This window comes from Liolophura sinensis, chromosome 12 (genome assembly GCF_032854445.1).
Source record: "Liolophura sinensis isolate JHLJ2023 chromosome 12, CUHK_Ljap_v2, whole genome shotgun sequence".
Classification (NCBI taxonomy): domain Eukaryota; kingdom Metazoa; phylum Mollusca; class Polyplacophora; order Chitonida; family Chitonidae; genus Liolophura; species Liolophura sinensis.
This window is the reverse complement of record NC_088306.1, coordinates 23,286,538-23,310,630: the sequence shown is the minus strand read 5'-3', so window position 1 is coordinate 23,310,630 and position 24,093 is coordinate 23,286,538. Positions and strand designations below refer to the sequence as shown.

At 38.5% G+C, this 24,093-nt stretch overlaps 1 protein-coding gene across 5 annotated transcripts in view; it reads left to right on the top strand.

Moving 5' to 3' along the window:
- The window catches only part of LOC135479501 (uncharacterized), a 74,129-nt gene that overhangs the window by 36,044 nt on the left and 13,992 nt on the right, over window positions 1-24,093 (top strand). For 4 of the 5 annotated variants that reach the window (XM_064759364.1, XM_064759362.1, XM_064759366.1 and 1 more), the window contains exons 4-6: window positions 2,876-3,352; window positions 4,295-4,411; window positions 5,192-5,818. In XM_064759364.1, the coding sequence (XP_064615434.1) occupies window positions 2,876-3,352; window positions 4,295-4,411; window positions 5,192-5,818 (1,221 nt within the window). The remainder of the gene's footprint in view (window positions 1-2,875; window positions 3,353-4,294; window positions 4,412-5,191; window positions 5,819-24,093) is intronic. The other variant, XM_064759363.1, reaches the window with a different exon arrangement.

Here is a 24,093-nt window from a genome sequence, read left to right as displayed (position 1 = left end):
TAGCTAGAAACAGAACAGCCCATCATTTACATGTGTTATACATAGCTATACACAGAAATAAAGCCCATCATTTACATGTGTTATACATAGCTAGAAACAGAACAGCCCATCATTTACATGTGTTATACATAGCTATAAACAGAAATAAAGCCCATCATTTACATGTGTTATACATAGCTATAAACAGAAAAGCCCATTATTTACATGTGTTATACATAGCTATAAACAAAAATAAAGCCCATCATTTACATGTGTTACACATAGCTATAAACAGAAATAAAGCCCATCATTTACATGTGTTATACATAGCTAGAAACAGAAATACAACCATGTTGAGGGATACCCTGGACATTCTACAGCCCGTATAGGTCTGACATATTTGTCTTTATTTTACTAATCTAATTATTCCACAGTTCTAATTATTCCACAGTTTGTTACATTTTCCAAAACTGTGTATTGTAAATTTGAAACCAAGCATGTTAGTAAAAGACTGCTTTTTTTTTTTTTTTGCTTTTTTTTCATTTCCAAAGTGTTCTACATGGATTTTTATCATGGAATATACTCTTTAACCATGTATGCAAATTAATGGACAGAGAATTTATATGTATTTCCGCTATCATTCCACTGTACATGTATGTATATCACCTGGTCACAATAAGTTGTTGATGAAACTCGTGTGACCATTTATGCAGTCTAATGAACACGTCTGGATGGTCATCCACCACACTGCATGGTCTTCCACCTGGATGGTCATCCACCACACTGGATGGATGGCCACCCACCACACTGGATGGTCTTCCACCACACTGGATGGTCTTCCACCTGGATGGTCATCCACCACAATGGATGGTCATCCACCACACTGGACGGTCATCCACCACAATGGATGGTCATCCACCACACTGGACAGTCATCCACCACACTGGATGGCCACCCACCACACTGGATGGTCTTCCGCCACACTGGATGGTCTTCCACTTGGATGGTCATCCACCACAATGGATGGTCATCCATCACACTGGACGGTCATCCACCACACTGGATGGCCACCCACCACACTGGATGGTCTTCCACCACACTGGATGGACTTCCACCTGGATGGTCTTCCACCACACTGGATGGTCATCCACCACACTGGATGGTCATCCACCACACTGGATGGTCATCCACCACACTGGATGGTCATCCACCACACTGGATGGCCACCCACCACACTGGATGGCCACCCACCACACTGGATGGTCATCCACCACAATGGATGGTCATCCACCACACCGGACGGTCATCCACCACAGTGGATGGTCATCCACCACACTGGATGGTCATCCATCAATACACAGTGCATATCTTTGCATCCCATGTGGGGAAGTTTGTTAGTAATTCGCCAAAGGTTGGGGCTCTGTTTCGGGCACTCCAGTTTCATCCGCCCAACCACTATATGGAAAACTTATCAAGCTGGTTTTGATCTTGTTCTGAGAGGCCAGAAAATGAATTTCCACACACAATGTTTTATGAGGTGCAAATTTTTGGCAAAAACATGGGATACAAAATATGTAATGATTGCTACAGCATACCACAAACCTGAAAATAAGTCCCACATTCATTTGCATGCACAATGTTAAGTAAACAAACATGTTTACAATAAAAATAAGGAAGTATGTTTGACTGGCTTATCAAGTTGCCACTTCCCTGTTTGGTTACCAATGATGCGTACAGCGAGTGATATTTGATAACTGTCATAATTTCACGATATATTATATTGTCCTCGATTATGTTGGAAAGATGAAATTATACTTGATAAAACAGTCATTATATTTAATTACATGCATTATGCTCATCTGTATTCCTCTCCGGGAATACATGCACGTGGGAAGGTCTGCCAGCATAATGGTGGCCACTGTCATATAAGTGACTATTCTTCAGCATGGGGTTAAAACTCCAGTCAAATAAATAAATAAATAAATAAATAAATAAATATACCCATCCATGGGTAAGGTACTAGTACAACTTCCTAAAATCCTTCCTGAATAAAGATGCCCAAAGAGGTCCTTATACATAAGAAAATCCAGAAAATTTCAATAAAAGAATCTGATTTTGCCGATTTTTAATGGGTTGGCTGATAGCCAATTGGTAAAACGTAAGTTTTATCACCTTTGTTCATAAACATAAGTTTCATCACTTTTGTACATAAAATGTAAGTTTTATCACCAAACATAATAGTTCAGGACATTTATTTGCCTCTATAAATGTTCTTCTTTTTGGGGTGAAATTTTAAATCATTTACCATGCTTCATAATTGATAAAAAAAAAATGAAAATCTTTTTCACTGCTGCAGGAGCTTAATAGTTATTAAAATTGAATTTGAATTAAAACAAAAATAAATTGATTACTTGTTGTAACAACTCTTGTATTTGTATTTCAGCACCAACTGCAATACTTGTCAAGGAATGTATTATTTTTAATATGTATGTGTGTACAAATGTGGTCTTTGGGTTTATGTCCTACTTAAGAATTTTAAACTCCTATGATTAACTTTAATAGCATTTACTTCCAACAATGTACTGGATTATTTAAGACCTATACCGATTGCTCAAGCAGAGTCTCTCTTCACCAGATTTCAGCTGACATCTAATCTATCAAGCATTCAGACAGGTCATGCACTGAGCTCACGAGACGAAATACATACAGTGGATATCTGTGTTAATTTATATTTCCACCGACATGAATCGCACATGAATTACATAACTGCATGTCTAAATTAATAAATACTAATTAACAGTGCACAGGGCATAATGCATTTGTTGTATCTTCCCTGAAACGGCAAAGGCTGTCTTTGTCTGCCATTATAACACCCAATCATTCTTATTCATTTCAGCCAAAAAATCAGTTCCTGTTCCAAAGCCTGGCACCCCTGAGCCAGTTGCTGCTGAATCGGTCGTGCTCAAATCTACGCCCCCTTCCACCTCCCCAGCCTCAAAAACAACACCTGTAACAAAGGCACCAGAAGTGACAACTACACACAAAGTACCAGTACCGCCACCTGTCCAGACTGAGAAGAGGCCGTTACGATCTTCGTCAACCAGTCGAGTTCCGAACAAATTCCAGAACAGCACTGACGAGGACAAAGAACCTAAAATACCTGCCACCCAGACGCTAAGAAGGACGTTCTCAAAGGTGGGGCCTGGTGGAGGCTCAAACATAAACACGTCAACCCCTGTGACAGAGAATCTCAGTCCTTCAAGGCTTAAGCCAATACAATCTACCAATCAAGATGGAAAGGGGCCAGGTAACAACGCTTTATGGAGTGGGAACACAACAAGTAAACACCTGGCACATGTAAATACTGCTCCAGGTAAGCTACATTTCTGTTTTAAGTCAACTTCACCACTTCAGAGGCCTAATGGTTAGAGAGTCTGCCTCACAGGAGACCAGGGATCAAACCTGGGTCAGGTCATACCAAAGATTTTAACAATGATACTTGTTGCTGCCTTGATAGACACTCAGCACTGAGAGGTTAGAGAAAGGAAACATGACTGGTCGGCCCAGTGTCAGTATAATATGACCGGGTGAGGTGTCATGTCTGGTGTCTTCTGCATGATACTTCAGTGGCCGCAGCATTCTGACTGCATGAACCCTGCCACAAGAAGACACAGCATATGTACAAGCACCTGAAGACTCCTCGTCGTCATATGACTGAAAAAATTCTTAATTACGACGTTAAATCCCAAGCCTTCATGCAACCACTTAAGGTAACTTCTCAGACAGCAGGTTGGTCTTCTCGGTAAGAGCTCATCAGCAACTGATTAATGCTTCATTTGTTTGTTCTGATTTGTCATGATGCATATACCTGTCATCTATGACATTAAAAACAGCTAACTGGCTGTCTAAGATCATACTGCTCTTTAAATATTACACCAATGTGGTTAGGAAAATCATCACTTAATTAAATCCTTTCATCTATTTCATTATTTGAAAATTTCACATGCAATCAAGACACGTACTAGTTAATATTACAATTATGTTAAACACAAAACATAAATTTATCTCACTTTTTATTGATGTACTTAGCACTTCGCATCCATGCTTGCGTGTGCTATGTGTGGAGCCAGTTTAACACACTCACCAAATAATCAAAGCGTTGAAGCATAAAGTTGCACATCAACTGCTGTTAACTATTTTTTGTTTGTTTATACACCCAATGACCATGTGAATGCTGGTGAACTGCACTGCTTAAAGCATTCTCCTTCTTACCATACATACTAACTATGGAGCTTTTCTACTCCATTTCTTACAGCAGAGTTGAACTCCTCCACCCCACTGGACACCGATCAGACAGAAGAGCATACAGTGTCCCCCAGTGCTATAGCAGCCAAACAGGGACGAGGAAGATCATTTGTCAAGGGCAGGGGAGGTAACTCTAGTTGACTTGTCTCATCATGAGATCCTCATTTAACAGCTGTTTTAACACTTGACTGATGTTAGAGCAAGGCTATAGGATTTTTCATTTACAAATGCATGATGGCTGTCAGTTTTACAGGTGAACAAAACTGGTGTGTCCGAGGTCATGATAAATGAAAAAACCATTCATATATACATGTAAATGAAAAATCTATGCAAATACATTTATTTATTTGATTGGTGTTTCACGCCATACTCAAGAATATTTCCCTTATACAATGGCGGCGGAAACGAGGCAGAGCCTGGGGGAAACCAACAACCATCCGCAGGTTGCTGACAGACCTTCCTACGTACAACCAGATCTATGCAAATACAACTGTAAATGAAAAATACATTCATGCATATCTGTATGTACATGAAAAATGATTTTATGTGGCCATCCAATCACATCTTCATCTAACAGACATGCAGTTTCAATAAGAAAAGGTCATTTCCCAGTTGTACTGTTGTAATAACTGACCTTCATTTGATGCCTGACAATGGTTTATAACAAGATGGTTATAAAACGAAAACATAAACAAGAAAGAAACCGGTACATAAATTAACTGTGACACAAAACTAGCTTAATATATAATAATTCATGAAATATTTAAACTGGCTTTTAAACCCACAGAATACTGTAGCTAGGTATACTATGAAGTTCTGTATGTTTTGAAACTGAAAGATAATGGAGTTTTGAAACTGAAAGGTTAAAACATCAGCTTGACACCCACTCACAATTTTTTGTTTACAGAGCCGGCGATCACTCGAAATGCCACAATGAACAAAACAAATCCAGGGGGGATAACTCCACAAACTGTGTCTTCCGTGAATGCATCACCAAGTGGTGCACAAGTACATTCCCTTGATACTGCTGAAAACAATAAGTCAGTTTTAGTGTCATCAGAAAAAACGACAACGACTAAACCTGAGGAGGATGATCACATGAGTCAACGAAAACTGTCAACAGGTGAAATCCTAAATGCGCAAATGAAGTTTTCTCAAAGGGATGGAAAGTTTCAGAATTCATACACCGGGACAAATCACACGGCAGCGCTAACATCGCGTATTACCTCCAGGCTGGCCAAAACGACACCACAAGATGAGAACGTCTCCGCACCTAATTCACCCCCTCCTGCTGTTATGCCCAAATCTGGAGCTAAATGCCCGCTCCCTAATTCGCCACTTTTGTCTGCGTTGTATCTGACATCTGTGATCAAAGCCAAACAAAGTGCTCCAGAGAACACGCAACCAACAGCAACAGTGACTCCATCCAGGGCAGCAGCACCACCTACAGTGCCAACGCTTAACCAAGCAGGGGAGATAACCTTGTCAACCAAAAACATACAGGATTTTGAGAATGTGATGGCATCCAGTAAATGTAAGTAGGTTTAATACTATTAAAACACCACATATGAATATCACATGCTGGAAAAACCTAAGGGCTAGGGAAGTAAACAATATGACAACATTAATTAGAATGTATCCCCCATATACATATACCATGCAGGTTTACGATATTTGTGAATGCAATTTATAGAGCCCTCTCCCTATCAGTCAGCAAAAGTTACATGTATTTCCACCACAGCTCACTGACCTATTGCCCTTCAAGTCACAGGTTCGAATCCAGCGAGGGTTTGGTAGCAGCCTTAAGCCAGGAGAATTGTCCTAAATAAATGTGTACTGTAAATCTACAGAATTACAACATGACTCAAAATACAGCATAATCTGGGGTTATGATTTCCGGCTCTATAAGAGGTTCTCTTTGGATCTGATTCATTGTCTGAAACAAACCAATTCATGCAGAATCAGTGAGTCTGTATATGAGGTAGGCAAATCAATTCACGAGAAGAATGTCAAAATACAGCATAACCTTGGGTTTATTATTTCTGGCTCTATAAGAGGTTCTCTTTGGTTCTGATTCATTGTCTGAAACAAACCAATTCATTCAGAATCAGTAAGTCTGTATATGAGGTAGGCAAATCAATTCACGAGAAGAATGTCAAAATACAGCATAACCTTGGGTTATGATTTCTGGCTTTATAAGAGGTTCTCTTTGGTTCTGATTCATTGTCTAAAACAAACCAATTCATTCAGAATCAGTGAGTCTGTATATGAGGTAGGCAAAACAATTCACGAGAAGAATGTCAAAATACAGCATAACCTTGGGTTTATTATTTCTGGCTCTATAAGAGGTTCTCTTTGGTTCTGATTCATTGTCTGAAACAAACCAATTCATTCAGAATCAGTAAGTCTGTATATGAGGTAGGCAAATCAATTCACGAGAAGAATGTCAAAATACAGCATAACCTTGGGTTTATTATTTCTGGCTCTATAAGAGGTTCTCTTTGGTTCTGATTCATTGTCTGAAACAAACCAATTCATTCAGAATCAGTAAGTCTGTATATGAGGTAGGCAAATCAATTCACGAGAAGAATGTCAAAATACAGCATAACCTTGGGTTTATGATTTCTGGCTTTATAAGAGGTTCTCTTTGGATCTGATTCATTGTCTGAAACAAACCAATTCATTCAGAATCAGAGAGTCTGTATATGAGGTAGGCAAAACAATTCACGAGAAGAATGTCAAAATACAGCTTAACCTTGGGTTATGATTTCTAGCTTTATAAGAGGTTCTCTTTGGACCTGATTCATTGTCTGAAACAAACCAATTCATGCAGAATCAGTAAGTTTGTATATGAGGTAGGCAAATCAATTCACGAGAAGAATGTCAAAATACAGCATAACCTTGGGTTATGATTTCTGGCTTTATAAGAGGTTCTCTTTGGTTCTGATTCATTGTCTGAAACAAACCAATTCATTCAGAATCAGTGAGTCTGTATATGAGGTAGGCATGGTGTGGTTATGAGGAATCTAATTTAAGGTGTTTATGTACAGAACTAAGATCCCATTTATCAGCATTGACTACATGTACTAAAACAACAAGAGGTGTTTAAGTGTTCTTTGTCAGATAGCAAAGTGACCTATGCTTTAATTATCTTTCACTGGCTCTGACTAAAATGTGTAAAGATCCATTTTAAATTGGAAGTGTCGACATTTCAATTTTGTTAGCACAGTATGTTGTATGTAAGATAATCAGCCATGATACAACAAGCTCTGGTAGTGAGGCCTACAGGGGGCTAAGTTCACTTGGGTAGCCACAAATGTGTAAGGATTTACTTGAAATTAGAAAGTGTCTACATTCCAATTTTGTTAGCACAATATGGCTAATGTGAGATAGTGGACTACCCAACACCAGCCCTGTATATGGACCAGGGTTCTGTCTGTGAAGCCCACTGTTTACTACAGTATACACCAGTGTTATCACAACTTCCCCTGTCAATCCCATCTATCCAAGTGGCAGACAGCAATACTAGCTGTAGCCCTACAGATAAGCAGACAGGCACCATCCACTGTAAACATCTAAATTATTTTTGAAAGAAACCTATAGCTATGTTTTAGGCTAACATACAAACATTGTTTCATCACTGCATTGTAGAGTGAATATTCTATATTTAACCCAATTCTTCATCCTTTTCGACCATCACTGCAACCAACATTTCGAAATTTCTTCCAGAGAGCTATGGGATGTAGAGAAATAATGTGTATTGTTTTCTGAAGCTTCCATCCTTCGTGATACAGGCAGATCATTTCAGCATCATTTTCATAATAATTGTGCGCATACATTTCTCTGAAAACAGTGCTTTGAAGGTCGAAAGATGTACAATATTCATGTATGCCTACTATCACACCAAAGAAAGGTATATAAAGACAGCTAGCTGCCCCCATACTGCATTTCTGTTACAGGGAATTTACCTCAATACACACACTTATATAGACATGTATATAGGTTGTCTAACACAAAATATATTTAAAAAAAAAACTAAGAAAGTACAGGAGTTTTAGACAACGTGAAATTTTCCACTTTGTTTCACAAACAAGGATTTTGAAAATCTCAGGGTTCTCAGGGTATCTTGTTGTTCAGAGATAAAACAGCATCTGCTAAAATACCTCACCTTTATACTTTGTAAGAGCCCTTGATCTCACTGTGCATTGGTGACAGTAAGTGCTCCACAATGTTTGTTCAGACTTAACATTCACCCAAAACGAACTGTTTAACTGAAGACCAATTTTTTCAGGCTTAACTTTCATGGATGAGCAATTGTTTAAGCTTAACATTCACTGAAGACCAATTGTATTCCCAGTATATGAAGTGAAACAAGTTCATCGGTAATCTGTTTGAAGTCAGTGCTTTATCCAAGGCACTTCAGTTTCCTCCATCTCTCCGGTCCTATGTCTGCCAGCAGTCTACGGCTCTGCCCAGTTTCCCCCCACCATAATGCTGGTCACTGCCATATAAGTGAAATATTCTTGAGTACAGTGTAAAAAACACCAATCAAATCGAATAAATCAGTGTTCTCCACCAATAAAAACTAACTGAACCAACACCTAAAGGAGGCTTTTTTAAAAATATTTACGGTAACATGATCTTCTGTCTGGAAAGACTGACCTCTGCTCTTTGGCAAATATGTGTTGAGTGCCCAAGACATGGGAGTAGCTATAAACAGGGTATCAGCCACTCTGCTTCATACTGGATCAGTTCCTCCAAATGTAGTCCAGGTTTTGATATCATCAGAATGTACTGTATTTGCTCTAATAATACACAAGAGAGATTGCATATGTGTATATTGTTTAGAGTTATTGTCGCTTTTAGCATTGTTTCAGTCACATAGCAAAGGTATCTCTCTGTAGCAAACTGGTCTTAAAGCAGCCATAATTTACGGTGCTGCCTCACTGTAAAATGCTTTAAAGACACCAGATATGATGCCTGGCCCAGTTACACTACATGGCAACACTATACTGACTATGCACTACCAGATGGCAATCTGCATGAATTCCTTTATGTGTAGGGCAAAATGAGAATCGAAGGACAAAGACAAGTTTGAAGTTTTAACTTATTTGGAATTTTGAACGAGGGAACAAATATTTTGATACCTGATATTTTTTTTATTTTGGTATTTGTTCATCAAGGATTTTTCCTATGGAATTGAGATCAAATCTCTGGGTGTGACATCATATGTCTGGGGATGACATCATATGTCTGGGGATGACATCATATGTCTGGGGATGACATCATATGTCTGGAGATGACATCATATGTCTGGGGATGACATCATACGTCTGGGTATGACATCATATGTCTGGGTGTGACATCATATGTCTGGGTATGACATCATATGTCTGGGGATGACATCATACATCTCGGTATGACATCATATGTCTGGGTGTGCCATCAAAGGTTTGAGTGTGCCTTTTGGGTGTAGCATTTGGGTCTGCCACAAAAGGACTGGGTCTTACTAATCAAAGGTCTGGGTGTGCTATGAAAGATCTAGAACAAATAAAAGATCTGGGAAAGCAGTGAAAAATTTGGGTTTGCCATGAAATGTAAGGGCATGTCAATCAAGGTTATAGTGTACCATCAGATATCTGGGTATGCCATCGTATGTTTAGATGTGCCTTCAGACATACTGGTCTTCACATAATATTCGTCGGAGATTCAAAGAAAAAATCCAGAAGATGGACTCACTCCAAACAAAAGCATTAATTTCCAAACAAAGTTAAGATCAACAATTATGTAATCATTACACCTGTTGAGCATATCAGTCATAAACTACTATTTCCCTTGATTAATTTTCAAGGTAAGTTCCTTTGATGTCTATATTAGTGGGGTATTAACATTACCAATGTAAGAAGTCGGCATTGGCACCTGTCAAACATCAATCTCGACCACCTGTCAATCAACCAATACCATGTGTGATTTCCCTGGCTTGAATATCAACTAGAAAGATCAAGGGTATAGCAATAAACAGCTGAGGATAAAACCATTGGTCTAGAGTGAGTGTACTTGGAGTTTGTCTTACTAATAGTTACACTTTATACCAATTAGTTGAACGTAATTTTTTTGCCCACATTAATTTTGTGCAGTGTAATAAGTGTCAATGTAAACATCTATTAGAAAAGTTCATATATACAGTGCAACAAAAGTAAGTTTCCCCCCAAAACATTGTTTGATATCTCCCGTTGTATGTACCAGATCGCAATGAAATTTTGCACACACTATCCTAGTAATCCGGCGGACGTGATATATCAGGGATTAACGTGCAGGTGCAGTTGTGTGCTAATGGGCATGCGCAAACTGAAAATCAGTCCATTTAGATTAGATCACTAATGGTATTGGTTGATTGACAGGTGGTTGAGATTGATTCTTGACAGATTAGACTAGTCAGAATCTTGGCAAAAATCTGCAAAAACAGATAAGGCTTTATTTTTCCTCTCAGTTTTAGCTAAAATGACTACTGAAATTTTATGTAACTCTGAAGCAGTGTTTCTTTAGGATAATAACACAACTATGTCAAAAGAATGTCGAAAAATGTGTCATGAAACTCCACCAATACAAAGCAAAATTAAGTACTTTCTGTACAGAATCTAAACACGTACTGCACATATTTTCAAAGACCATCTTTGCAGTACTTTAATTAACCACTTTAACTATTTAAAATAAACACAGAAGCATGATTTGCATGTGTAACCCAGAGATACATGTATGTACTTGCATCATTAATGGTATATATTAGTCAAACATTCACTTCTACCATCTGTGAGCTGTGTAAACATATGTACAGAGACTGCCAATAGCTTCACTTTGTCAGTCAGCAGATCTAAAAATACACATGCGCCCCCCACCCCACCCCCCTCCACTGAGAGAATTCACCCCAAGTCTTTCTGTCCAGGAAACAGCTGCACATAACTGCAGGTGTATGCCCTAAAGCTTAGTGCAAGCTAGGCTGAAAGTTCTACAGAGCGGTACCCAGAAGTATGTGGCTAGTGTGCCAGTAGTGAGCTTGTGGAATGGTAATGGACCATTTCCAGAAAGTACCTCTAACTTTTCACTGCGTGTGACTTAATCGTGAAAAGGTTATTGGAATGCTAAATGCTTGCTCAAGGTGAGCTGCTGGTAATTATGCTATAGCCACGCCTTGGATGTAAATTATATATATATTTTTTTATCAACAGTTTATTTTATTTTATCACTTATGAAAATAGTTACTATGAAACAGCCATTTGCTAACCTTTATCCGGCATAATGTGAAGTGACTGAGTGCTTGCGGTTTAACAGCGTACTTTACAATTTTTCAGTCGTATGACGATGAAGGAATCCTTAGAGTGCATGTAATGTGCCTCCTTGTTGCAGGACGGATTTCCGTCGCTCTTTTATCTAGTGCTGCTTCACTGAGACAACTTACCGAAGGCAAGTAAGCCACCCTACCCGAGCCATTATAACGATACGGGTCAACCAGTTGTTGCACTATCCCCTTCATGCTGAACGCCAAGAGAGGGTTACAACTTCCTCTTTTAAAGTCTTACGTGTGACTCAACCCAGGATTGACCCTGGATCTACCGCTCCCAAAGTGGACGCTCTAGTTGCTAGAGTGCCAGTAGTAAGATTGTGGAATTGTAATGAACCGTTTCCAGAAAGCTACCTCTAACTTCTCATTACGTGTGTCTTTATCATGAAAAGTTTCTTTGAATGCTAAATACTTGCTCACGGTGAGCTGCTGGCTAGAGGCAAGACTTGGATGTAAATTATATATATTTTTTGATCAACAGCTTATTTTATTTTATCTCTAATCAAAATAATAACTATGAAACATTTGCTTGCCTTTATCTGGCATAATGTGAAGTGTAATAAGCTTGAACTTGTGTGAAGGAAATAAATACAAAATGCTAAACAGTCAGTTGAAGGCTGTTCAATTCCACCTGCATTTAGCTGTAATATTATCAAAGCTCATGTTATAGAAATAAAGCATGGGTAATTCAAAGATTCTCAATATATCCCTTTGGCTTTTTATTTGAAAACAAATTTCAAATAGTTATAGTTATTTGAAAACAAATTTCATGTAGTTATGGCAACAATGCTCAGACGGAAAACTGATATTTGGAGTTTAACGAATCAAATGCACTGCAGTTGCTATGATTAGTGATTTGAAGCATAGAACAACATATTTATCAAAGCAATATATGTAAAAATTGGACGAGATTAGAATATCATACTGCATGATGCAAATAAAACATTATAAGATATGTTTAACCTGCTGGCTTATACATATATAGCACCCAACATCTATGCTTATCACAAACTAATCAGATTGTTCCTTAATGCCATATGGTCAAGTATCACGAATCAAACAAACTTTTACAACACGCTTCAATGTCTGATCTTACAAGTTAAAACTTTTCATTGCATATTTTTCAATACTAAAAGACTTGACTATAGGACTCATTATGGCTTAAGCTAGCGTTTAGTACTATGAATTTGAAATTTGTCTTCCTGCTTTCTTCATATCTCTTTCATTGAGTGTTACACACTTGTGATGCCACTACTGTTGTGGACAAACTGTTGGAATAATCTGCTTGGAACCGTAAAGAATGAGATGTTCCTTTCCTTCATGACCATTTCTTTACGTGCTACGTACAGTTTATGTGTATTGTACTCTTTACTTTCTGTCACACCAACACACATGAAATACAACAGCCATAATATTGTTACCATAGAGGAACCTACACCTACATGTACATGCCATAATATTGTTACCATTGAGGAACCTACACCTACATGCCATAATATTGTTACCATAGAGGAACCTACACCTACATGCCATAATATTGTTACCATAGAGGAACCTACACCTACATGTACATGCCATAATATTGTTACCATTGAGGAACCTACACCTACATGCCATAATATTGTTACCATAGAGGAACCTACACCTACATGCCATAATATTGTTACCATAGAGGAACCTACACCTACATGTACATGCCATAATATTGTTACCATTGAGGAACCTACACCTACATGCCATAACATAGTTACCATAGAGGAACCTACACCTACATGCCATAATATTGTTACCACAGAGGAACCTACACCTACATGTACATGCCATAATATTGTTACCATTGAGGAACCTACACCTACATGTCATAATATTGTTACCATAGAGGAACATACACCTACATGCCATAATATTGTTACCATAGAGGAACCTACACCTACATGTACATGCCATAATATTGTTACCATAGAGGAACCTACATGTACATGCCATAATATTGTTACCATAGAGGAACCTACACCTACATGCCATAATATTGTTACCACTGAGGAACCTACACCTACATGCAATAATATTGTTACCACTGAGGAACCTATACATGAGGTGCCCTTCACCTCCAACAGTGTGTACCACCCATGACTTAGTATTTCTAGTGCTCCTCAAAACTTGCAGGGAATATTAAGTAAATAACCTAAAATTCCATTCAAAAAGATACATTTTTATAGGCAAATAAATATCAGAAAATGTTGCTTTTCATTGTGAAACAACTTTCTTGTAGGATAGCACTCTACCTTCCAGACAAACTTCATAACATCTTCCAAAGATTGACACAGTTCTCAGAATAAGGCACAATGAGCAACTTAGTCATTGGTGCAATTTTTAGGTCATTTACTGTAAACAGTTGACCAATGTCTGAGGATATATTGAGCAGATGGATCACCAATCTAACACAAGAACATTTGTACAACTTCCTAAGCACATAATAGTGTCCAGCTTGATCTTTGCCAGGCCAAAATGATCACAGATTTGTACAGCTGGCAAAGGTACCCAGCCAAGAGACCCTCGGGAAAGAGGGTGGGTCCCAATGGAGCCACTAGACTGCAGCAGTAGCCTACTGAACACCAGCATCCACAGTTTTCTGCAAACGTTACAAAACTTTTTGTAAAGGTGATTTGAGACTTGTGTCTGAGCAAGGATTATGGATTGCTTAATAGTTAAAAACTTTAGTATGGAATAGACATCCAAAGAGAAAAGAACGTGTAGTGTGTCATTTTATATTTTTGACCAAGATATAGGTGTATGAGGGTACATGTCCCTAATAACTTGTTCTATCATCTATTTACCGTATTATAGTATGTTAGATGGAATTTGAAAATTAAATCAATGCTTCTACATGTATTTTTCAACTTTAGGGAACAAAATTTCAAAATAAGGGGAAAGGGATCAGAGAAATATTATTACTACACATGTATTTGTCCCTCTATATAGATGTAAATATTAATTTCACTGACGTGAGAATTTTGTTTGTACTATTGATATATTTATTTTGTTGGAGTTTCACACTGTACTCAAAGACTATTTCACTTATTAAACATTGGCCAGCAAATTATGGTAGGAGGAAACCTGGCAGAACCCGGGGGTGGTGGTGGGGGGGTGGGGACCCATGACACAGTTTTTTAGGGTACTACGGTAGACTATGGTAGTTGATGCAGCACTGAGCAAGAAGGTAGACTCATCACCTTGCAGGGATGGTTTTGGAAGTTAAACATAGATGTACAGAGGTCTTCTCAAATTACCCACGCGCCGCCAGCACCTCCGCCTCTGAAGCCGGGTTTGCACCACAATATACTGTATCATCATCATCAGGAGCACAGTCAGCATGTGTGTATTTCTGAGTGTATGTAAGAAAGCATTTGCTAGCAATAAGTAGTGTGTTCAGAAGCTCAGTGGCTGGAACTGAACACCCCCTGAATCCTCCAGGTTAGCTAGATACCTGAAATCTCTCGGAAAACCACTCAAAGGATCGGAGTTACAAAGTCCAACTAAGTTTCTCCTGAGTAAGTTTGGAGTTTTCTGCAAATCTTTCCTCTCTAAGGTGTTGTACGGCCAGTTTTTTCTGCACAGAAATCTAATTTACAGAATTCAGGGGAATTCTGGAATCTCAGTACTGTGAGAAGTTAGTCTGAGTTGCCTTACCAAAAGAGGATAAGGTTGGAAACTGGGTAGCTCTGTATTCTGAGGCCTCTGTGAGTATAGCCAGGTAGGCAGTTTTCATTCACCCTCATGTGTGGGCTTTGTCGTTTCAAACATGCCTTGCCCATACAGTGGTATGTGTGTACATATGCGATTACCTGTAATAACTAGAATGTTTGAATGAATGATTATGGCTTAACGCCACATCGGCAATTTTGCAGCCATATCGTGACTGTTTAAAGAGATTGCTTTTTATTTGGGCAACTAATGCTAAAGGATCTTGTTTCTAAACTAATAATTTATGTTAGCTTTTGGTTTATGTGAGTATACTGTGTATACCTTAATACTGGGTTGAGAGAATAAGATCCAGATTACATCAAAGGTGATTGTGAATGCTACAACACAAATATGCATCAAGAATTTTTTTCATGGACACATGGGTGCTTGTGTCTGACATTTGTATGCCATTCGTAGTCCGTAAAAGGCGTTCCAAGTCGATAATCACAAGACCCATTTCCAAAACAATGTTTAACACTAGCTCCCAAAGACAGAGGTATGTAAGAAATTATACAAATAGGAAATAAAGCCGGCAACACACAAGAGAGAAGCGGTCATCAGTTTTCAATGATGCCAGGCACATAAGGAAGACATAACTTTGATCCTGACTGCAAATTTCAAGCTGTCATTATATTCAGGCAACAGTTTCCACAATGGGAATTCATAGTTACAAAAATAGTCTGGCTCTTCTCAAGAAAGTCTGAAAATGTCTTATCCCTCATGTACCTCCAAATTACACCAGCAATCAGCTGTCTTGAGGAACTTGGTCAACTTTTCTTTTATACATTTTAAACAATACAGTTTAAAATCAGCAAATAGGAGGACAAGCTTCTGTCTTGTTCACAACATCTGTCATTCGCAACATCTGTTGTTCATAACATCTGTTGAAAATCTATGCAAATGCATATGTGATAAGAACATGTCAATAACGCAGGATTCATCTCTCATAAACATACATGTAGCATGTTTTAAATACCACCAAATGTCTGGCATGCAAGAAATCCGACACTACAATGGGCTCTCAACAACAGTATCTACCACCTACCACTTAAGGGTTTTTTGTGAAGTTTGTGCTAGCAACAAAAATGTGATTTAAAGACCTTTTTGTGCTTCTGAAGGTACATTTTTTCTTACCAAACGTTACATGAAATGCAGTAATCTCAGTATGATTATTGTAATAGGTTATTAGAATGCATTATCTAGATAAAGGATTGAGAACACCTTGCTGATGTGACAGTTACATGAACATCTTGGCCATGTTCATATCTCATAGAACAGCAGGCCACATTTGTATTAACATGGCGAGGACGTGACAGTTACATGAACATCTTGGCCATTTTCATATCTCATAGAACAGCACGCCTCATTTGTATTAACATGGCGAGGACGTGACAGTTACATGAACATCTTGGCCATGTTCATATCTCATAGAACAGCAGGCCACATTTGTATTAACATGGCGAGGACGTGACAGTTACATGAACATCTTGGCCATTTTCATATCTCATAGAACAGCAGGCCTCATTTGTATTAACATGGCGAGGACGTGACAGTTACATGAACATCTTGGCCATTTTCATATCTCATAGAACAGCAGGCCACATTTGTATTAACATGGCGAGGGCGTGACAGTTACATGAACATCTTGGCCATTTTCATATCTCACAGAACAGCAGGCCACATTTGTATTAACATGGCGAGGACGTGACAGTTACATGAACATCTTAGCCATGTTCATATCTCACAGAACAGCAGGCCACATTTGTATTAACATGGCGAGGACGTGACAGTTACATGAACATCTTAGCCATGTTCATATCTCACAGAACAGCAGGCCACATTTGTATTAACATGGCGAGGGCGTGACAGTTACATGAACATCTTGGCCATGTTCATATCTCACAGAACAGCAGGCCACATTTGTATTAACATGGCGAGGGCGTGACAGTTACATGAACATCTTGGCCATGTTCATATCTCACAGAACAGCAGGCCACATTTGTATTAACATGGCGAGGACGTGACAGTTACATGAACATCTTGGCCATGTTCATATCTCACAGAACAGCAGGCCACATTTGTATTAACATGGCGAGGGCGTGACAGTTACATGAACATCTTGGCCATGTTCATATCTCACAGAACAGCAGGCCACATTTGTATTAACATGGCGAGGACGTGACAGTTACATGAACATCTTGGCCATGTTCATATCTCATAGAACAGCAGGCCACATTTGTATTAACATGGCGACGGTGTGCTTTCAACAGTCAACCTATACATAACCTTGATATTATATCCTGTAGTTAAAAACTGGTAGTGTGATCAAAGTTAAATTTAATTGTGAGTATGATCAAGGTTGTAATCTGGTGAAACAATTACAATCGCTTTAATACTAACTTCTTTGCTGATTACTGAATAAAAATTCCTGTAATAGTTATCTGACTAACATTACCATCCTCAATTCCCCGATAATTTCTATATCGATGACATATCGTAAGATTAGTTTAGGGAAATTTCATTTTCAGTTGTATTAAAATTAAATGTACCTCTGTCAAATTTTTAACATTAAATAGAACTGACAGTGACGGAAATGTATCTAAGACATTACTAGCTCAACCTAAATATAAACCTGTACAGAGATAATGGTAAGATCACATGACATAAGAGAAACTATTTGTTGACACAAAATCTCGTTTTCGCATACTGTCCGCTAAAACTAATTGTATTTAAGACATTGGCCTGTTTGCCTTACGTCTGTAACAACTAGGATTTGAATATTGTTTTGCCAACAGATCAATATGGCCATATCATCAGAATGCAACACCTTGCAGAAGGATAATCTGTATTTTGTACATGGTCATATATGCATTCAAAGTGCTGTCTCACTGAATGATGACATCAGATGACACCACTTAGGATCATAGCATATACTGTACATACTGACACTAAGAAGACCTGCTTATATGTACATTCTCCAAAGGGCTGTATAAGCAGCATACAAAAAACAAAAAAGACACAAAAGCAAATTTTAAAGACTACTTATGGTCTGACGGGGATTTGAACCCCTGATCTCCTCCATGACTAACTTTCAAAATACTTCAAAGTGAACTCACTGAGGCTATAGGCTTATAAACATGTCTGGGAAGTTTTTTGGCTCCCAGAGTTTTTGGTTATCTTCCAAATCAGATCTAAGATCAGCTGACATGAAAACTAAGATAGTCTAGCTAGATTACTCATTCATGGTTTATTCACTCTGTGCCTATTTAGTACACAGATGATCATTGTTCTTCTGTGTAAAACTAGCATTGCTTGGAGGCAACATACAGTTTAAAGTGAGGCCTAAAATTACCCAATATCTCCAGGTTAAGATGACATTGGCAAGCAGAGCTTTTTCAAGGTTCAGCTAACAGACTTTGACTTTGAATGTTTGGAATCTCAGACCCGAATGTATTCTTGCCACATATAGTCTGTTGTCATTTTCACACAGTGTTTATAATGAATAACAATGATACATGTACCTTTTCTGCCTTAATTTATTTGATTCAAGTCCAGCTTATGCTGGCATCTTCTCCTGCCATATGTGGGAAGGTCTGGCAGAATCCTGTGAATGGTCGTGGGTTTCCCCCTGGGCTCTCCCTGGTTTCATCCCACCATAATGCTGGTTGTCGTCGTGTAAGTGAAATACTCTTGAGTACTGTGTAAAACAACAATTAAACAAATCACTAACTTCATTTGACCACAAAATTCAGGCATGATTCTGACAGCTCTCTTAATACTATTTATTTATTTATTTGATTGGTGTTTTACGCCGTACTCAAGAACATTGTTTGGCATTCTGAAAATGATTTCCTCAAGTATTTTTTGGCAAATTCATTTCATTCTCTTCAAATTTTACTTGATTAGTGGATGTCTTAAATAGCAATTTTTCTCAAAACAAAAAAAAAAAAAAAAATAAATAATAATAAAGGAAGGTCAAGTAAGAATAAATGCTGGATATACCTTGCTAGTATAAGCACTCATTGCAGAGCTACATGCTTGTATGCCATTCTCATGCAAAGATGCACATACGCTATAAATTTATAGGTCATTTCTAAACTTTCCACTCATGCTTCTTTCAACCCACATAAAATGTACTGACAAAGAAATAGATGTGTCAACACTGTGATTAAGACAAATAGCTGTCAATCTTGAGGTTTGGCAATTGTCAGGCTACCTCACACTCATTACATTATACTTAATGAGTATAGAGAGACTGAGCCGCTCAAACCATACAACTAAAGCTATTTCTTCACTGGTCAGTCTCAGGAAAAATGTTTGTTCTAGATGCACGTACAAGAAACTCCAAGCAGCAGCCGGACAGCTAATTTGACGCAACACTAAGGTTCCCTTTTAGCCTTTTTGTTGTTTAAATTTGGTGAGACCATCTCGGATGATTTCCTCACATCAGCCCACAAAACATGCATGTCTATCGCAGCTAATTTCAAGCAAGATTGGTGCTCCCTTTTTGCGGGAGCAAATTTGCATAGCACCCGTGCAAAAGCCCATGTATTCCAGCTACTTTAAAGTGAAACACTGGCAATCCCTGGCCTTGAACCTTTGATTAGCTGCTAAGTTCTGTGAGCTTAAAGGCCACCTCAGCAGTTTTCCTAATGCACCACCCCACAAGCCATGTGTATAACCAGGCGCTCCCGCCATGTTAACACACGTTGACTGTACCGCTCGCACACCTACGGCAGCTGTACCTGTATCTTATTGCAAAAGGCCTCCTGGCGCTCTATTTAAGGCAGATAAGGTTCCACCCCAGCTGATAGTTAAAGCTCATCTGTTTACAGACTCAGGTAATTGGTTATGACAAGTTTATAACAAACAATCCGCATCATTAGATGAGGTGTGGGGTGAGGGTAAATAAACCACCAGGGGACCCGATGGGACCCCACAGGAATAGATACAGACTTATTAGGACAGAATAAATGAAGAGGTGATGTACTTATACAGAAGTTTCCTTTACTATATAGCAGCCAAAAATTAAAACCGAAGATTGACACTCAGTACATGTAGGCATGCAAATATTACTGACTAGCTCATTTCAGGAACAGAAAACTGTTAAATGTAGCACTGATATTTCATACTAGCCACATATGTGTCAGAAATTTATATTCAGTCAATCAGAAAACAACTTTAACACGAAAAATGTGGTATACTTGTTGACTGCATGGACGTACACAATGTGGCATAAAATACCACCATGAACGCAGATCTGGAGATGAATGTTTCAAAATATTCAAAATGAACTGCGTAAAAATACTGCACCTCCCCCTCACCTCCCCACCACCACTCACCTGCCAATTGAAAACAATTGTTATACAGGTACACAAACATTTATGCACATAAACATTATTTACAAAAACTCAGGTGTTGCCTTTCATTGTTGGAGGAGTTCACATCAAGGAATGTTTCTAAAACTGAAGCCCGTTCAGTTCCGAAAAGGAAACACTCATAAAAGTTATATTTTTGACCAACCTGTGGATGGTCATAGGTTTGTCCTGGGCTCTGCTCGGTTTCCTCCCATCATAATGCTGGCTGCCGTCATATAAGTGAAATATTCTTGAGTACGGCGTAAAACACAAATCAAATAAATAAATAAATAAATATATTTTCTGACAACAGCCTGATAGAAAGTTTGTCAATTTCAATTTAATTTCCAAACCATCTTAGCTCCTTCATGCATATACACCTGTATATACATGTATACATTTTTGTTCGCTAAATACTGTAATTACTCCAAAAATTAACTTTTTATGAGAAATGAAAGTCATGAAATATTGCTTCCAATATTTTCTATGTTAATAGACGTATCAAAATCTGGCAAAATGAATAGGGTCATGTTTGAAGCTTTTTAGGTCAAAATACAGTCCAGAACAAAATTCAAAAATATTAAACTGTACTTGAACACTAATTTGCTCCACCAGACATTAGCAGATTTACTGTAGAACTTCTAGTCTCTATCTTGGTTTAACACAGGTTTACATGGCGTGGTAATTTAGCCGCTATCTGTGTGTGTCTGATATATTCACAAGTGGGCATGGTTTGTGAACTTCCACTCTGTAAATGCCTCTAAGATGCCTAATCTGAACAGCATATGTCTGCCATCAAATAATACAGCTAGTCAGATTTGATAGCGTAGTCGACATTAATGAGAATAAAACTCTACTTCCTCCTCAACAAACATGTAAAAAGTTGGATTTATCTGAAAGAAAAGTGCTTGCTCCAGCTAATAATAAACCAGAGTTTATAAAATAAACTTCATGAAAGTTTATAAAACTTCATTCTTGAACTTCATACTGCTTAATTTTTTGGCAGCAAAGTTTTGTTAAAAAATTTCCCCATGAATGTGTACACATATCAATATCCACAAACACCCGCAAGAACTTTTTTAGAATCATTTTGTGGTAATGCCTTTGGCTCTGGCTTCAGTGATATGATACTGCTTTACCAAACATTATGATGTTCTCCTGTCTTGGCTGTCTCCGTAAACATGTCCAGTGTCCATACATTATGGAGTGTTACTTATGTCCTGTTCCTACATTATGGAGTGTTACTTATGTCCTATTCCTACATTATGGAGTGTTACTTATGTCCTATTCCTACATTATGGAGTGTTACTTATGTCCTATTCCTACATTATGGAGTGTTACTTATGTCCTATTCCTACATTATGGAGTGTTACTTATGTCCTGTTCCTACAATATGAAGTGTTACTTTTGTCCTATTCCTACATTATGGAGTGTTACTTATGTCCTATTCCTTTCACTGTTCCTTGTGCAGGCCATCATGTCACAATATGTAATCTGGGTTTGCAACGTCTTAGAAACATCACAAATTATGACTTCAAATAGATCAGCCTTGATTCATGTCTGCTTGGGGTTTAATACTGTACTTAACAATTTTTCAGTCACATGACCACGTGGAGTCACTGTAGGTGTACTTATACTACGTCTTCTTGTGGTAGGGCAAGTCCATTCTGCCAAAGTGCTGCCGTCAGTGAAGTATCATGCCAAAGACACCAGGCATGACACCCCAACTCAGGCACATTATACTAACATGGGGCTGGCCAGTTAGGTTTCCTTGCTCTAACCTCTCAGTTATGAGAGCCAAGCAAGGCAGAAACCAGTACCATTTTTAAAGTCTTTGGTATGATCTGACCTGGGTTTGATCCCGGAATCTCCTGACTTTAAGGCGGACGCTCTAACCATTAATAGGCCACTGAAGCGATTGATCAGCCTTAATGTGTTTGTTGAGAAACTTCACGTAGTTAAATACCAACATTACTCTGTTGATCAATCTGTTAATGAGTTCTGAACTTCCCATATGTATATTTATTGTGATTTGGTTTTTGCATTTTTTTTTTTTGGTATCTTATGGTAGGTCTATATAGCAATTCCAGGTACATATGTATATACATCTCCAGATAGCATACCAACCTCCACATGAATACCCCAGGGTCAAGAATGAAGCTGTGGACTTAAGTCAGAGTTAAATTCAAAACAGTTTACTGTGCTGAAATTGTGAATCACCATAAGGATTTTTATGTTAATACAAAGAGACCTGGTGAAAATAAAATTTTTGAAAAAGAGCAAAAATTAATTTTAAAAGAAAGAAATTTTTTGGGAAGAGAAAGAAAAATGACATGGTGAACAAAAAAAAAATTGGAAGAATCTGGGTAATTTGTGGGATATGACATATTGGCTGATTTAGACCGGGACATATCAGTAAATGTATTTAACTGGGAGCTCTCCTTTAGCAAGAGAGGGGCCTCCGTGGCTCAGTCGGTTAGCACGCTAGCGCAGCATAATGACCCAGGAGCCTCTCACCAATGCGGTCGCTGTGAGTTCAAGTCCAGCTCATGCTGGCTTCCTCTCCGGCCGTAAGTGGGAAGGTCTTCCAGCAACCTGCGGATGGTCGTGGGTTTCCCCAGGGCTGTGCCCGGTTTCCACCCACCATAATGCTAGTCGCCGTCGTATAAGTGAAATATTCCTGAGTACGGCGTAAAGCACCAATCAAATAAATAAATAAATAAATTTAGCAAGAGAATTGTATATTGGTTATCTGATAGCCAATGGTCTGTGATTGGTTTTATAATAAAGTCAGGGCGCTGAAGAAAAAAAAGATTTTTTTCACCATGACATTTTTTTTTTTTTTTTTTTTATATTTTCACCATGTGACTTTTACTGCTCCGTATTTAACACCATGACAAAAATCAATATTATAATGTTCAAGTTCAAATCTATCTTCCAGCAGGAATACAATGATAAATCGAGACTAACTCTAACGAGACTCTTGTGTAAAGCCTATGACAGCTTCATGATCCAGGAGCCTTAGTTGTATATGGACACCATCAGACATCTCAGATGTACAACAAGCTCCTGTAAACCACCAGAACGCAAACCCTTGCTTGTATCAAACCACATTATACCACAGAAACATGACAAATGACCACAGAGCTCACACTGACTGTAGCATATGTCCACTCAGAGCCTAGGAATGCAGGGCTTTTCCCACTTAGCACACCCTTAAGGGTATGATCATTATCATTCTGGATAATGTTACCTTTGCCAGCCACAGTATGTACCAGCTGTAGGACTGTTCCCCTCAGAGGCAGGGAGGGGTGGGCGGGTTCGCGGCGGTAGAGATGACCTCATGCACCCCTAATTCCTATAATTTTT